General features: G+C 41.7%; 1 protein-coding gene across 1 annotated transcript; it reads right to left on the minus strand.

Annotated features, from left to right (window-relative positions):
• Positions 1–2481: 2481 nt before the first annotated feature.
• On the minus strand, positions 2482–16570 carry LOC139539256 (protein ALKAL-like). The gene is made up of 6 exons (XM_071342119.1): positions 16076–16570; positions 15256–15540; positions 11147–11200; positions 8881–8964; positions 6127–6200; positions 2482–2995 (listed from the first exon to the last, which is right to left on the minus strand). Exons 2-5 carry the CDS (start codon positions 15527–15529, stop codon positions 6136–6138), a joined length of 477 nt encoding a protein of 158 aa, XP_071198220.1. The 5' UTR covers positions 15530–15540; positions 16076–16570; the 3' UTR covers positions 2482–2995; positions 6127–6135.
• Positions 16571–17898: the final 1328 nt, after the last annotated feature.

Below are 17898 nucleotides of genomic sequence, written 5' to 3' on the forward strand. Positions count from 1 at the left end.
TCATTTCCGTAGTTTGTTTTTGTCTCCTTCATTCCAAAGAGTTTGTTAGCCTATTGATGGTGTGATGGGTGGCATGATTTGTGAAAGGCGGTTTGACGGAGGTTAATAAGCCCTAAGGACCAGTAACAATTACCTCCTTTTTATATGGACTTAAATATTTCACTAACCATGCCACTGGAGAACAATAAGAAATGTGTTCATATGAAATATAGTCCTAAAAGTATCACATTCATTAAAAGTTAACATCTTAAAGGTCTAAGTTGCAGGTGTTGCATTGTACTCCACTTTTAAAGCTGTAAAAGTGGAGGCCACTGTTCAGAGTGGGGTGTTTAACGCAGTGATGAAACATGAGCTATATCACATGATGATGTATAACACATTCTTTGTTGTGGAACCACGGTGAAGTGGTAGAACGGCTTCTTTTCACATCTGCCATTGATGGAGAGGTTGGACATCTAATATCTGGTGAAATATGGGGAGATTGCTCATAGGAGAGCCTACTGATTTGTTTTGGTTAAAATGGGATTTCTTCAGCTGATGTTACAGATAATTTTAAACAGTCTATAGTGTAACTGAGGACTCGGTGGACTGTGTATTCTTTAGGCTAGATTTTAACTTTTTGTTTTCTCCCGTGTGCTGGTAAGGTCGAGGTGGTTTAATGACGCTGACGATTCACAGTATGGGCACGAAACGGCACAGCACAGTGTATGTAGAATGGATGGGCTAAGGCACTTAATGGTATGGCAACTATCAACAAGGATGCACACTGGCCTTGGCTAACACAACAAAAGCTAACTGAAGGAAATCACAGGAGCTGGAACTTTCTATTGACTTGACTCTAGCCTTGTCTGAGCTTGAGATGGCCCAGCATGCTCTGCGCCACTTACCGGTGGGTAATCTTAAATACTTCACAGCCTTTCGGACAATAGAGACATGCTGGGGTGAGAACTGTAGTGTTGTAATCTTTGGCCTAGTGAGTGTTTAAGATTCAGTCATTCCAGTCTTTCCTTATGTGTGAGGGGTTCAATGTATCTGTTTTTTATCACTCTCCAAAATCAAATCAATGAACAATCCACTGTTTCCCAGGCATATGTCTGTACAAGACAATAGCAATAGGAATTTATATAGCAGTTTTTTGTGCAGTTTTTCTTGAAAGAAAATTTTTGCTATAAATATTTATAAAATTACTGGCAATATGAGGTAAAAATTTGTTTTGGAGTGTAATGTCCCTTAAATTTCCAGATGTATTTATATTCAAATTGTTTTACAATTCTATTTTCTTTTTAGCCTCAGTTTGTTTTTTCTTCAATTGCTAAAGTCTCTATCCCTTTTATTTGTTATTGCTTGCCTTTCTTGTACAAGATTCTTAAATGACAATTGGATCTAGAGAGGCTGCATATCCTGGATAACTCTAGAAAATAAACACTGATGTTCTTTGTAATGTTCTTGTAATGTCTGAGCACTGAGCAGGCAACTGCGGGAGCTTGTTATAACAGCGATCATCATTTGTCCACAATGCACCTGAAGGGAGGGGTGTTTCATCATTCTGTGATAACTGACTTTAGGGACTTCTGAGCCATCATAACGATATACAAATTTGAGTCCAAAAGTAAAAGTTTGTTCGGTGAATGTCAAGTTATTGTAACTGCCAGATGTCCGTGTCACTGGAGGTTTAATACCAGATGCATGCAGCTCAAAGTGAAAGAAAAGGCCAGCTGCATCCTGGTCTAAAGACCAAGAAAACAAATCAGTCATGCTCTAAAATTATTAAGACATCTTAGTGGAGACATCTTAGTGCATACAACGTCAGTGGATGCACTATGGACTTCACCAATTCAAAGTAAAATATGTTAACAATATTTAACGCTTGTTGTTCATGTAATCAATTGTTTTGCTTCAGGCTATGAAACAGAACAGGATAGAGAAAGGAGGCTCTTTTCCGGTCCATTTGGCTTTATCGAGTTTGATTGCTTCACTTTCTGTTGATCAACAGTCTAAGATTGCAATTAGTTTGGGTTCTCAAGGGACTAACAGAAAAGTTTGCCAGCGATTTTGAAACCAAGTACATGATACATGAAATTGGGGAATTCAGTTATGCCTTTGCGAACACATTGAGGAGAGGATTTTGCATTTTTTGTTGTTGCTAAAACGTGTGTTGTTTTGAAAATTGTAGGGGTTATGAGGTGCAGACAGAAGTGTCCTGAGTGAGTTGTCAGAGTTAAATAATTGCACTTCTAATATCCCGTGGTCTACCCAACAGTTGTGTGCGTCTATGGGCTTATAGTTTACGTCCCAAACGGCATCCTATTTCCTATGTAGTGCACTACTTTGGGAATAGTGTGCTATTTGGGACACATACCTGCTTACAGCTTCCCTATTGACTGTTCCAACACCAGAAGCTCAGAGATGTTTCCCTCAACACTCTCTTCTATAATAATTGCAAATATTCTGTGCTTCAATATTTTTTATTGTTAAGTACTGCAGTGCATTATTACATTCCTCGTCATTCAACATGTTTTCATTGACTGGAATCATTCAAGTGCCAAATTAAATACAATGGAGACAATGACAGTGAAATAAATATCTCAACGACCATGGTAGGACCGTCTCAGAATGTAATATTGACAAAGCAAATAATATTAAGTGAGATTAATTCAGACATGATGAGAAAAAAATATCTTCATTAGGTGAGAACTTTAAGAAAATAATTGTATATTTCTGAATTATTGTGATTAATTATATACATATCATTTCAATAAATTGGTGTATTCAATATTAAATTAAGGTTTTCTTAAAAATACATGATACATGAAGATAAAAAGAAAATCTATTTCATAAAACCAATAAAGGCTGCCAGCATTTTCATATACATACAGTATCAACAACACAAATAAAAATACTATAAACAATTACAATAATATGTTCTTAATGTGACTGCTGTGAATTGAAGGCACTTCCTGGGCAAAACATATATCCCTCTTTCAAAATGGTGAGCCTGAAACACACAGCAAAATTCAAACATTAACACAATTCAAACACAACCATAATGTTATTGTCAAAAACACAAGAGTGCGTATTTTTCAAATGTCATTTTGAATTCCTTACATTGTTAGTTTGAAAAATAGGCCACAGATTCTCCTGTCTAAAATTAGGTTTGAGCTGCCCTTCCGTATTTCCTTAGGGGTTAAGGAAGGGCACTTCATGAGTTATTTTCTAATGAGCCGAATGAATCAATTAATGATTCAGCTAATAGGCCCTTTTAGGTCATTCTTTAGTCCCTTCCCTCCAGTGGCAGCAGCGAGACCTCTCTTTATGGTTCCGGCTAGAGCACATTGTCAGAGTAGAAAAATAATAATGACTGGAGAGACTGAAAAACTGTCAATGTGCCAGCCCCCTCAATTTTCCAATCAAATGAATTCCAATTACACTCCAACTAACGTTGTGCTTGTAATGGGCTATTCGCGTAAGGCTTCATTCATGTTGGACCATCTAAAGGCCCATAGATGCCATCAACTGACATGGAGTTAGTTCTAAGTGAGCCTGAACACAAATAGGCCCAGAAATCATCATCTCTGCTGTCGTCAGCCTCATCAGGTGGAGGTAATAGACAGGTGTAACAAAGGGTTATCAACTTAACACTGATGACGGTATCCAAAATTAGCTGGATCAAGACAATCAGGTTCTTCCTGTTTCATTGTCTGACCAAGCGGTGAGCATCTAACATCGTGTGACCCCACAACTTGTTAATACACTTGGTTGCACTTCCAAACTGTCTTCGTTTTGCTCACATTCTTAAGCTGGTGCAAGGCTTGCTGACATTTAAAGGTTTTACTTTCTACATACAGGAGAATGCTCATTGCCCTTACAGTGCATTCGGAAAGTGACTTTTTCCACATTTTGTTACGTTACCGCCTATTTTAAAATTGATTAAATCGTTTCCCCCCTCATCAATCTACACACAATACCCCATAATGACAAAGAAAAAAACGTTTTTTATAAATTTTTGCAAATGTATAAAAAAAAACGACTGAAATATCACATTTACATAAGTATTCAGACCCTTTACTCAGTACTTTGTTGAAGCACCTTTGGCAGTGATTACAGCCTTGACTCTTCTTAGGTATGACGCTATAAGCTTGGCACACCTGTATTTGGGTAGTTTCTCCCATTCTTCTCTGCAGATCCTCTCAAGCACTGTCAGGTTGGATGGGGAGCGTCGCTGCACAGCTTTTCTCAGGTCTCTCCAGAGATGTTTGATCGGGTTCAAGTCCGGGCTCTGGCTGGGCCACTCAAGGACATTCAGAGACTTGTGCCGAAGCCACTCCTGTGTTGTCTTGGCTGTGTACTTAGGGTTGTTGTCCTGTTGGAAGGTGAACCTTCACCCCAGTCTGAGGTCCTGAGCGCTCTGGAGCAGGTTTTCATCAAGGATTTTTCTGTACTTTCTTCCGTTCATCTTTCCCTCGATCCTGACGAGTCTCCCAGTCCCTACCGGTGAAAAACATTCCCACAGCATGATGCTGCCACCACCATGCTCACCGTAGGGTTGGTGCCAGGTTTCCTCCAGACGTGATGCTAGGCATTCAGGCCAAAGAGTTCAATCTTGGTTTCATCCAACCAGAGAATCTTGTTTCGCATGATCTGATAGTCCTTTAGTTGCCTTTTGGCAAACTCTAAGCGGGCTGTCATGTGCCTTTTACTGAGGAGTGGCTTCCATCTGGCCACTCTACCATAAAGGCCCGATTGGTGGGTGGAGTGCCGCAGAGATGATTGTCCTTCTGGAAGGTTCTCCCATCTCCACAGAGGAACTCTGGAGCTCTGTCAGAGTGACCACCTCCCTGTCCAAGGCCCTTCTCCCCTGATTGCTCAGTTTGGCCGTGCGGCTAGCTCTAGGAAGAGTCTTGTTGGTTCCAAACTTCTTCCATTTAAGAATGATGGAGGCCACTGTGTTCTTGGGGGACCTTCTAATCTGCAGAAATGTTTTGGTCTCGGAGCTCTACTCTACTCTATTCCTTCGACAACATACCTTGGTTTTTGCTCTGACACGCACTGTCAACTGTGGGACCTAGACAGGTTTGTGCCTTTCCAAATCATGTCCAATCAATTTCATTTACCACAAGTGGACTCCAATCAAGGTGTAGAAACATTTCAAGGATGATCAATGGAAACAGGATGCACCTGAGCTCAATTTCGAGTCTTATAGCAAAGGGTTTGAATACTTAGGTAAATAAGGTTTTTGTTTTTTATTTTTATACATTTGCAAAAATTTCGAAAAACCTGTTTTTGCTTTGTCATTATGGGGTATTATGTGTAGATTAATGAGGATTAAAAAAAATCTACTTTAGAATAAGGCTGTAACGTAACAAAATGTGGGAAAAGTCAAGGGGTCTGAATACTTTCCAAATGCACTATGTAGGCCCTAATTTATCGCTGACGTGTAACTTTCTCATGACATTCGACTTAAAATGATTTCAGCTAGTCAAATACTTGTTCTCATCTTTTTGATTTCCAAAAGAATGAGCTAGACTGTAAATAATCATGCGTAAATGTATTTTGATGAACGTTTGTTAAGGTGCTGTATATTACATTAGGATCTTGTCTTTGATGGAATAGAGTTGGAACGAAACAAAAGAGCCTAGTAACATTATATTTCAGAACATGTAGGACAGAAACTGTGGGAACACATGGATCTGATTGTGTGAACATGAGTTATTTTCAATCCTTTCAGATTACTTACAGATGTCACAGATACAAATTAGAATAGCGTTGACCCACCAACAAAATCATTCTCTCTTCCTGTGATTGGTATCACACATAATCAAGATGGCTGGATTGAAAACACAGCCAACTATAATCTGGTGGAGCTGTACAGCATGTGAATCTCCATCAATACTAGATATGTATTTTCAATACGTAGTTACTAGGGAAATATTACAGGATTGCCACTTGTCAATCTTTACAGTTAAATATTCACAATATAAATAAAATATTGTAAATCATTTCTATGTAGCTTTACCTCTAGAGCAAGGAGTCATACAATGTTAGACCAAGTGTACTCATCAACATAAAGCTTGATTATGCACATGTGCCCCTTTGACAGTTTAACCCCTTAAAATAATTCATACTCACATGCAATGTCTACGATTGTGAGCAAAGTGGACTCATCGCTAGCCGTGTTAGCAATCTTGCACATCTTTTGTAGTCTGTAAAATGATAAAGAAAACAGTTCATCCCTATTTGTTTCTTGTTCCCATTTTCTAACTGTCTTTCTATACTTTATATGAGCATTTCATGAATTACTCTCAAACACTTGACAGGTACAGACAGATACAGTGGAGGGACAGGAAAGGAGAGTAGAAGTGTGTATCAGGGTCAGAACCACAGCATATGCAGTAGAAGTGTGTATCAGAACCACAGCATATGCAGTAGAAGTGTGTATCAGAACCACAGCATATGCAGTAGAAGTGTGTATCAGAACCACAGCATATGCAGTAGAAGTGTGTATCAGAACCACAGCATATGCAGTAGAGATGTGTGCCAAAGGCATCAGCATTAATCACTATACCAGCCCAGGCCACAATACTTTTATATTTTTATGAATATAATACCATTTAAATGTTCTACTGTATGTTAATTCAGCTGTTCTGAACACAAACACAACATGTGTAAATATTGTACTGTAGATGTGTTGAGTGCTACATTTGTATTATAATTTTACTCCATTGAGCTTCTGTTTTAATTTTTTTAGGACATTTTTTTGTTCTATTCTTATTTTTGTCGGGAACAAGCAAGTAAGCATTTCATTGTGTTGTGTACACATTGTATTGTCTTGCCCAGGACCCACATGTGCCTGAGTACCACCCTGGAGGCCAGGAGAACAGGGGCCTGAGTACCACCCTAGAGGCCAGGGGAACAGGGGCCTGAGTACCACCCTGGAGGCCAGGAGAACAGGGGCCTGAGTACCACCCTAGAGGCCAGGGGAACAGGGGCCTGAGTACCACTCTGGAGGCCAGGGGAACAGGGGCCTGAGTACCACCCTGGAGGCCAGGGGAACAGGGGCCTGAGTACCACCCTGGAGGCCAGGGGAACAGGGGCCTGAGTACCACCCTGGAGGCCAGGGGAACAGGGGCCTGAGTACCACCCTGGAGGCCAGGGGAACAAGGGGCCTGAGTACCACCCTAGAGGCCAGGGGAACAGGGGCCTGAGTACCACCCTGGAGGCCAGGGGAACAAGGGGCCTGAGTACCACCCTGGAGGCCAGGGGAACAAGGGGCCTGAGTACCACCCTGGAGGCCAGGGGAACAAGGGGCCTGAGTACCACCCTGGAGGCCAGGAGAACAGGGGCCTGAGTACCACCCTAGAGGCCAGGGGAACAGGGGCCTGAGTACCACTCTGGAGGCCAGGGGAACAGGGGCCTGAGTACCACCCTGGAGGCCAGGGGAACAGGGGGCCTGAGTACCACCCTGGAGGCCAGGGGAACAAGGGGCCTGAGTACCACTCTGGAGGCCAGGGGAACAGGGGCCTGAGTACCACTCTGGAGGCCAGGGGAACAAGGGGCCTGAGTACCACCCTGGAGGCCAGGGGAACAAGGGGCCTGAGTACCACCCTGGAGGCCAGGGGAACAAGGGGCCTGAGTACCACCCTGGAGGCCAGGGGAACAAGGGGCCTGAGTACCACCCTGGAGGCCAGGAGAACAGGGGCCTGAGTACCACCCTAGAGGCCAGGGGAACAGGGGCCTGAGTACCACTCTGGAGGCCAGGGGAACAGGGGCCTGAGTACCACCCTGGAGGCCAGGGGAACAGGGGGCCTGAGTACCACCCTGGAGGCCAGGGGAACAAGGGGCCTGAGTACCACTCTGGAGGCCAGGGGAACAGGGGCCTGAGTACCACTCTGGAGGCCAGGGGAACAAGGGGCCTGAGTACCACCCTGGAGGCCAGGGGAACAGGGGCCTGAGTACCACCCTGGAGGCCAGGGGAACAGGGGACTGAGTACCACCCTGGAGGCCAGGGGAACAGGGAGGCCTGATATAAAGAGTTTCACTAAACTGAGTTTCAGTAGTGTGCAATGCTGTTGTGGTTGTGTTTCTCTTTATTGACAACACAAAAAAGAAGACTGAGAAAGTCCATACTCTAATTCACTGGTCCACAATGGAGGCAGGGCTGCAGCTTAGACACCTCAGTTCAGGCAGCCATCTGAGAAACTGACATACTGTCTGGGGACATACTGAGGGCATTCCCTACCTACTGTAGGATGTCATCGGTCCCTTTTCGAATAAAAACTACAACAACAACACAATTGTTCATTACATCTGCTAAACTAATGTTTACGTCATTTAATGGCACATGATGTATTACACTGACTTGTTACAGGGATTTGATTCAAGAGTCCACTTATTGCTTCCATTCAAAGACAAGCGACTCTATTGTGAAGTTGATTGAAAAAAAACTGTGAATATGAGGTCATCAAAGAGAGTTTGACTAATGTTAGAGCAAGACACCATATTACACCACCTACGCATTCAATTCATTCATAACGAGTATTTGGGTTCAAGCACAAACAGATCTGGGACCAGAATAGAATAAAGTTTACCAAGGCAGATGCCCTTGATGAATGTCTGCTTTCTGTCTGTGGTCATTAATTTACTTAGAGTAAGACCTGTGGCAAAGAAAGTCGTTGTGGGCAAAATGTTGGCAGTAATTCAATTTTCCCACAGCATAATATTGGCAGTGGAAGGAACATCACTGACATCATGTAGTCCGGGACCACAGTTGTAAATTAGTGGTTAGCTAATGAATAAAGTGGTGTAAATGACTATCAGAAACCAAGATTACTGATCACAAATATAGATGAACACAGTATTATGACGTAAAAAATGTATACATACATGCTGGTCTTGAACAATCCCTTGTGTTGTGATAGAGTCTATGAAAATGTGTTCTACATTCTGATGAGAACTTGACTGGTCCTGCTTAAAAGAAAAGCTCTTATCAGGAAACCGAAAACAAATGTTAATGTGTTCCATTTCCTTTCCTTCTTTTGAACATCTCCATAACAGAACTGAAGTGGATCCCATTTGACATTAGCAACAACGTCAAAAGAAAAACAATATTTTCGGACACGGGTGCAAAGCATGATCTTGCTGTCAAGATACTCTTTACTAAGGCAGAGCTCCAACCAAGGCAGAGCTCCAACCAAGGCAGAGCTCCAACCAAGGCAGAGCTCCAACCAAGGCAGAGCTCCAACTAAGGCAGAGCTCCAACCAAGGCAGAGCTCCAACCAAGGCAGAGCTCCAGCTATGGCAGAGCTCCAACCAAGGCAGAGCTCCAACCAAGGCAGAGCTCCAACTATGCATATGACTAACTATGCAAACGACACTCTATTACCAAAGACATTGAAATGTATATTTATAGATTTTGTGGTATGCCAATTTGTTGTTTAATTAATGACTTAGCTATGACTTATTGATAATGCACTGTCCATATAGTTAGGCTGATCATATATTTCACTTCGGTTTTATATTGTATGACATCGTACTGAATATATACCAAGATATAAATATACACAGAGTATATAAAACATGAAGAACACCTGCTCTTTCCGTGACATAGACTGACCAGCTGAAATCAGGTGAAAGCTATGATCCCTTATTGATGTCACTTGTTAAATCCACTTCAATCAGTGTAGATGAATGGGAGGAGACAGGTTAAAGAAGGATTTTGAAGCCTTGAGACAATTGAGACATGGATTGTGTATGTGTGCCATTCAGAGGGTGAATGGGCCGAACAATATTTTAAGTAGCTTTGATCCGCTGCTGGGTTTTTCACACTCAGCAGTTTCCCGTGTGTATCAAGAATGGTCCACCACCCAAAGGACATCCAGCCAACTTGACACAACTGTGGGAAGCATTGGACTCAACATGGACCAGCATCCCTGTGGAATGCTTTCAATACCTTGTAGAGTCCATGACCTGACAAATTAAGGCTGTTCTGAGGGCAAAGGGGGGAAGGGGTGCAACTCAATATTAGGAAGGTGTTGATAATGTTTTGCACACTCAGTGTATATAAATGTTCAAATAAACCTAAACCTAGCTACTATCAGACGCATTAATCATTGTTCTACTGGTCCATACTAATACATGATATGACATCACAAAAGGACTCAGACTTAGAATGAAAGGGGCCATCTGCAGTAGGTACAGTACATCCATTTGTTTTACTTATAAATGAATGATATTTACCCATTGATTCTTGAAGAAAATAACTTATAAATAACTCATGAACTTAGTTTAACTGTCACACTACATGAGAACAAAAAATATCTTTGTAAACAAAGTAAATGTAAACAAACTTTATATAGCCTCAAAACATGGTTCAAACTATGTTGTTATGATGGATGGTCAGTTCTTGCATCCATAGCTCGGTCTATGAATTTGACAGTGGTTACATTTCTCCATTCCTCAGCTTTTTAGCAAAACAGTGGTGCGGAGTTCGCTTTATTATTGTTTTAATTGCTGATTGCCGCTTTAATGATCACAACTAAGTACTTCTGGGCCTTTAGCGAGCTTCTGGATAACAGATTTTCACACCAATTACTGAAGTCTGTTCAGAGGTCCTGCTACAAATAATCAGCTTAACCTTACGTTGCCTTCAACTTTACCCCGCCTGTTTCTGCCAGAGTAATGTGCTCCACTTCTCTCCCCTACTACCCTCATAACTTAATTTAATGGCAACTTTATCCAGCACAACTTTGAGGTCCATCCCAGGCAATGACATAGTTCTAGGGATTTGGTTCTCGTCTAGGAATAACTTTGAAATGCTCCTTGATTAGGCATTAAAGAGGCGTGACTCAGCTCACAGAGCAGAGTCTTCCTCTGACAAATTAAATAGTTTTACATGGATATAATATTTTTTTAGCTGATATAATGTGTGTATCAAGTGTCTCAGAGTAGAAGTTCTGATTTAGGATCAGTTTTGCCTCTTAAATCACAATGAATAAGATTACATGGACAGAGGCGACCTGATCCTAGATCAGCACTCCTACTCTGAGAGGCTTGATACACATGGTCCCAGATGTAAGGCGAGATTGATCTAGAAACAAATGGGGAAAACATTGAACGTTGATTAAATACTCTTTGATAGCATTTGTCTTACCTGTGAAATGCTTTATGAACTTGTCTTTCAGGTTTATATCTCTTGGGACATTATCTACAAAAAAAGGAAAAAGAGAAGTTACCAATCAATGAAACCTCTTACCATTAAAGATGCTATCCTTAATGTTGAAATGGCCACGCCTGCGATATTTCAACAACAAAGAAGTTGCTTCAACAACAATCACAATGTTTTTCTCTCTGACATCATGGCACGCGCGACAGAACACCAGAATAGGTACTGCGCTCCTCTCCTCCATTTCATCAACAAAACAAAAACAATAACAAAGGCGCTGGGGGCGAACATTGGCACTGTTTTCCCCCTTTACGGATTTCAGCTTTAAGATAACCCTTTGGAAATAGGTAAATGTGTGTAAATGTTACAAAGTTACCTAAAGAATGTAGATACCAACAAACACCCGCCTCATCTGTGCCAATGCAGTAAGGAAAGTGCTATCAGAGAATAGGCCTATACATGTTTTTATTCTTGGAACAGAGCTGATGGGAGGAAACGACTATGAGTTCTTAAGTATGTGATAAATGTTTTTTATATAAAAACTCACAGATTGTCTCACAACTGAGGACACGCCAACAGGCTTAAAGGCTCATTGTACACATTCTGTATCTCAGCCACAGGCTTATAGGCTCCTTGTACACATTCTGTATCTCAGCCAAGCCCATCCACTCTACAAACATGCAAAGCACACAGGTGTCAGACGCGGCTTTCAGGCAAACGGCGTAAGGAGATTATTTCCCAGCATTTATAATACTTATCAATGTCATGAGAATAATTCCGTGCAGCTAGCTGTGGTTCTTATTTTACCAGAACGGACCGAGGAATGAGCAGTACTCTCTGATGCAGAAATTGCAAAAGATGATCGGTTCAATTACAAACCACTAGACTAGAGTAAGCCATGGCAATGTGTTTGATGTTCAGACATACCACTGGGCATTAAGGAAAACAACGACTCATCACTCCAGTATAAAGAGATGAACAGGGTATGGGTCTTATCTAAGGGGAATAAGGGTCCTGAATCCTTAACCTGGCTCCAGCCTAGATCAGACGTGGAGTTATGTAAGTGTGGAAACGGCAGGTAAATGCTAACACTAGCAGGCTGGATTATCCCAAATTCAGAAATATTGTTTTGGCTGCTGGAGTCTGTACTTTGGTCATAAGACCAGTGGTGGTAGTGGAGGGTAAATGCAAGTAAACACAGTTTCCCCTTCTTTTTTGGGGGGCCCAACAGTTTACCCACCTTTTGTGGTGAAATGCATTGAAAGAATACTGGGAAGTGTTACTTTTTTACCGCAACCGACAATCACAATTTACCCACCTATTCTTTACCACTACATAACTGCTGACTATCCACTCATATAAGGGAATACTACTGGTTGATGGAGACACCAAAGGGACTGACTAACGCAACATAATGCTTGTTTGGAGTGTTTTTCAGTTTGTAGCATGATCACTTTGAAGAAGAAGACTTCAGATATACAGTACACCATGATCCTGACAATAAATCAACTGGCCCTGCTCACAATAAACGTTGAATATTTCTGTCAGTCTATTTCTTTGAGTTTCACTCTTCTGCTTCTGTTTATCAGGTAGGGACAGGTACATAAAAAAAGATGCTAATACACACACATCTCATAACAACTCAGATTGTTGGTGGTAAGAAAAGAGAGATACCTATAGTTTACGCTTTGGCAAAGATAATGGAAACTGTGGACAGGAGGTATTTCTCTTTTTTTCTGTGACTGTGGGTCTTAAGGAATGGTGCATGCACTGCTTACTAATGTGCAGCATTTGACTTCCTCAAAAGGTACATTCCGTCTGGCCAACGGCCTGTATGGTTCTCTGCCTGTTACACAGTGGGTCTGAAACACTGCCTGGACAACATTGGGGGGAGGTCAATACAAATAATGCCTCTGACTTAACCTTGACCCAACGTTTGACCGAAATGTTGGAACATCTTTAAAACCAATATTTTGGATGGTAATATGGACAGTCTGAGGGAACGTGTACCACCGCTCAGAGAATTGCACAGATAAGTATTAAGGAAGGACTAGTATGGTTCAGTTTCAGTCAGTGCATTATGGAATGACTAAGGCTCAGTAACGCCATACTCACTTTGACTTGACAATGACTTCAAAGATATATCAAAGCCATAGATAACATTTCTTTCAGAAGCAATAATTAATGCTTTTACCAGTCATGGAATTGGACAAGATTACTAAATTTACTAATGTAACAAAAATATATTAGCGTTCAAAGTACTCAAGGTTCCAAGATCAAAGTACTCAAGGTTCCAAAATCAAACAGCAATAGTATGGATTATATTGTTCCACTTGAGCATAAAACTTTTATATTAGTATAGTCTTTTGATCTCACAGGTGAAATTAAGTCAGTGAATGTGGTAGCTTCAAGTTCCTTGAGTCCACATCAACAACAAACTAGAATGGTCCAAACACACTGTGTTTGACGACACTGACAGTCGTGAAAGCCTATTCCCCCTCAGGAAACTAAAAAGATTTGGCATGGGTCCTGAGATCCTCAAAAGGTTCTACAGCTGCAACATTGAGAGCATCCTGACTGGTTGCATCACTGCCTGGTACGGCAATTGCTCGGCCTACGAACAAAAGGCACTACAGAGGGTAGTGCGTAAGGCCCAGTACATCACTGGGGCTAAGCTGCCTGCCATCCAGGACCTCTACACCAGGCGGTGTCAGAGGAAGGCCCTAAAAATTGTCAAAGACCCCAGCCACCCCAGTCATAGACTGTTCTCTCTACCAACGCATGGCAAGCGGTACCAGAGTGCCAAGTCTAGGACAAAAAGGCTTCTCAACAGTTTTTACCCGCAAGCCATAAGACTCCTGAACAGGTAATCAAATGGCTACCCGGACTATTTGCATTGTGTGCCCCCCCCAACCCCTCTTTTACGCTGCTGCTACTCTCTGTTTATCATATATGCATAGTCACTTTATCTATACATTCATGTACATACTACCTCAATTGGCCCGACTAACCAGTGCTCCGGCACATTGGCTAACCGGGCTGTCTGCATTGTGTCCCGCCACCCGCCACCCACCACCCGCCAACCCCTCTTTTACGCTACTGCTACTCTCTGTTCATCATATATGCATAGTCACTTTAACCATATCTACATGTACATACAACCTCAATCAGCCTGACTAACCGGTGTCTGTATGTAGCCTCGCTACCTTTATAGCCTCGCTACTGTATATAGCCTGTCTTTTTACTGTTGTTTTATTTCTTTACCTACCTATTGTTCACCAAATACCTTTTTTGCACTTTTGGTTAGAGCCTGTAAGTAAGCATTTCACTGTAAGGTCTACCTACACCTGTTGTATTCGGCGCACGTGACAAATAAACTTTGATTTGATTTGGTAGAAATGGCTACGTGTTCATGGCTGACTAAACTGTGTGCCACGTGAGTGTCCTGGGTCTCACGTCACCTGTGATGCGTTCCTATGACGCTCGCCATTGGCTGGTCAAGGCGCTAGAGGAGGCTGATCATTCAGCAATGTATCCTGAATTGAATGAATCATTCACAAGTTTAGTATGCTAATGATGCTCCGCCCCCTTGGCATCTTAGTTGGTGATGGTCTGCGTCAGCCATTGATGATATTTTCACGATGCAATGATACCTCACTAGTCACGTGAGAGGGTTGATTGTGGTTTTTTCAGGGTGCCAATTGTGTACTGGAATTGGAATATAGATCCCCACTTTACACACTATCATACCAGTGATTGAAATACAGTTCATTACCACAATTGTTGCTGATATTATCTCACCCCCAAACAGTGAAGCGTACTTGCATCGATTGCATTTATACTCAGATTTTTTTGTTTTGTTTATAACATAGTAATAATTTATAGCTTTTTTAAACAAAAATCTTGGCAGCTCTCACCTCCTCAAATCACAAAGTGTGACATTTCTTAAATGGAATTGGACATGTAAGCATGCACAAAAGGCTATAGTAGTAAAGATATTGATACAGACCAACGGCAGCTGTCAAGCCCTGGTCAAGCCCTAGTAAAATAGGGATTACAGTTTCATCATGGCCTAAAAATAAATCTTATCAGCTTACCTATGGGTTTGCTGTTATCCAGCCTAGGAACATATAAAGGCTTTTCTCCAGAGGAGAACTTCATGTGTTGGGCTGTGGGGAAGAGGTCACTGTTATAGCGACTGGAGACTGAAGGCTTGTCCCCCCGTTGGCTGTCTCCGTTAACCTGTAAGACATGGTCCAGCAGGATCCTTCTCTCTTTCTGCCTCACCTCCTTGCTGTCCATGCACTGGCCCGAGCTGATCAGCAGAAGGAATAAACTGGACAGTATGTGGCATTTCCTCACTGCCTGCATGGCTATTCTAGCTGGGCAAACAAGCAAACACAAATCAAGTTAGACACAGTGTTGGAAAGAAACAAATGATGTATGTGCAAAGTGACTTTCTATCACCCCCAAAAATATGGGTATCAAATTAATTGTGATGGGAACAGTGTGAAGTAGCTTATTAAATGAAGCACACAAGTGAACAAACAATCTAATTGACACGAAACAGGGTAACAAATGCAACTCTGAGTAAGATATTTTTACTTAAAATGATCAAATTTAGAAGGAATGAAAATGTTGCCAACAAAACAATTGGCAATGCCTCAATTTATGTTTAACATACCACTATACAAAGCTACAGCAATGCTGCTATATTTATCTAATATAACACAGCAATAAAACAAGGTGTCTTGACTTCATTTCAATCCAAGCAGGTTTGAGAACATTTGCTTTGATGAATCTTAACTTTCAAGTGTTGATGACAGTAGGCTATGTTTTATCTCTACAAATCAGATGACAATAACATGGACATAGACATATAATCAAAAATTTACTTGGAAAAAAACTACAACTTACTTTAATGTATTAAAGGAGGCTTATGTCCTAAAAAGTGGACGCGAGTTGTCTGTATCAAATCTCTATAGACGTTGTCGGTTGTTTGGCTTTTGGGGAGAAGATTTCGTTGTCTGCAGCAAGTCTTTTGAGTCTTGAAATCATGCGTCCCGTTTTATACGTTCAGCGAGCTTCTTGAAGGTAATTACAATCGATTTCGAGTGGGTGGTAGGCAACTGTTGACATCTTTGGTTTAATTTCTTCCACTGCTGTTCGCTCCGTTTGGCATGTGCCCCTCCTTGCAACCTCAACCATCCGTTACGTCTAAAACCATCACTGAATGTGGGATAAGAATACCACTTTACTCCTTATACCTGTTTAGGAAAACAATGTTACAATGTCGAATTTGGATAGGAGAGAGTAATGCTGAGGTTTCCATTTGGGGAAAGGTAGGTTATCCAATGCGCGCAACTGTATGTGAACTAAGTTGCCAAAGTTGCGAGACCTGTTGAAGGCAGAGGTGTTTCTCAGTGGCCTATGGGCTAGAAACTGACCTGTGTCGGCTAATTGCCGTGCGGGTGTTTTTGTACATGGATGTCCAAGTCTTGTGACCGCCTAAGCCCGGCAGAGAATGCGATTTCAAGATCAGCCCTCGGACTGTTTCCAGCACTTGAGTGAGTTCAAAATCGAATATATTTTCCGGTATGGATTGTTTATCACATACAATTAGGTGGTTTGGTTGTCACTCTAGGACAATTGTAGTTCAAATAGACAAGAGACAGTTTTGATACAGGCAAGTAGGCTAGCCTAGACTATAGGCTGTGTGTTGTTCTTATGAGTTATAGCATAGGTCTACACATGTCAGGAGACAGCTCAAACATTTATTGAAAGATATTTTGTACACATGCGTGTCATGACGTGCAGTTATCAGTGATTCATTTGTAAATTGGGAGGTAATGGAACAAAAGTTGAGCGCGAGAGTGGGGTGACCTGGGAGTTCTAAGGTACCGGAACGCATGAGAAAAAACATCCCCTTTATAATAAAGCATTGCATGCAGATCATCACATTTGCGTAGTGGCATAGAGCATTAGAGAAGAGGCACTTATAGAAGAAGTTGCACATGGAACATTTTTAGTAGCCTGGGGTCCGGGAAATGTTTGGCTTTTTATAAACACATTTCATGCAATTCAGTGCCTTAGACCGCTAAGGCACTGCATCTCAATGCAAGAGGCGTCACTACAGTCCCTGGTTCGAATCCAGGCTGTTTCACATCCAGCCGTGATTGGGAGTCCCATAGGGCGACGCACAATTGCCCCAGCGCAGTCCAGGTTTGACCGGGATAGGCCGTCATTGTAATTAAGAAATTGTTCTTAACTGACTTGTTTTGTCAAATAAAAATACACGTTTTTTACATAACTGGAGACTTTGGAAGAATATTTTTTAATACCGCACAAATGATCGAAATGGCAGGCTACTTTGACACTGACAAAATTAGAATCTGAGATCAATAAGAACGACCTTGTCTTGAATCCATCAATAGTCTAGGCCTCGGTGTGTGGAGACATATTGTATGCTACTAAAAAGGCTTTCCAGTTTCAATGACTGACCCAATGATGCGCAGCTCACCTGTTGCGCTCGTGCCAAAAGCCTATCTCTCTCGTAAAACAATATTTGGAAGTTGATCAAATATGTTGGTAGCCTGCAGCATTGAGTCTTCTCTTTTCAGCAGGAGTCATTTGCTTTCCAATCTGTGTTTTTCCTTGATTGTATTTGAAATATTGCGAAAGGCCTGTTTTGTCTGCATGCTGTTTTTTCACTGACATTTATCAGGGGTGCTACAGTTGGT

This window comes from Salvelinus alpinus, chromosome 15 (assembly GCF_045679555.1).
Source record: "Salvelinus alpinus chromosome 15, SLU_Salpinus.1, whole genome shotgun sequence".
In the NCBI taxonomy this organism is placed as follows: Eukaryota; Metazoa; Chordata; class Actinopteri; order Salmoniformes; family Salmonidae; genus Salvelinus; species Salvelinus alpinus.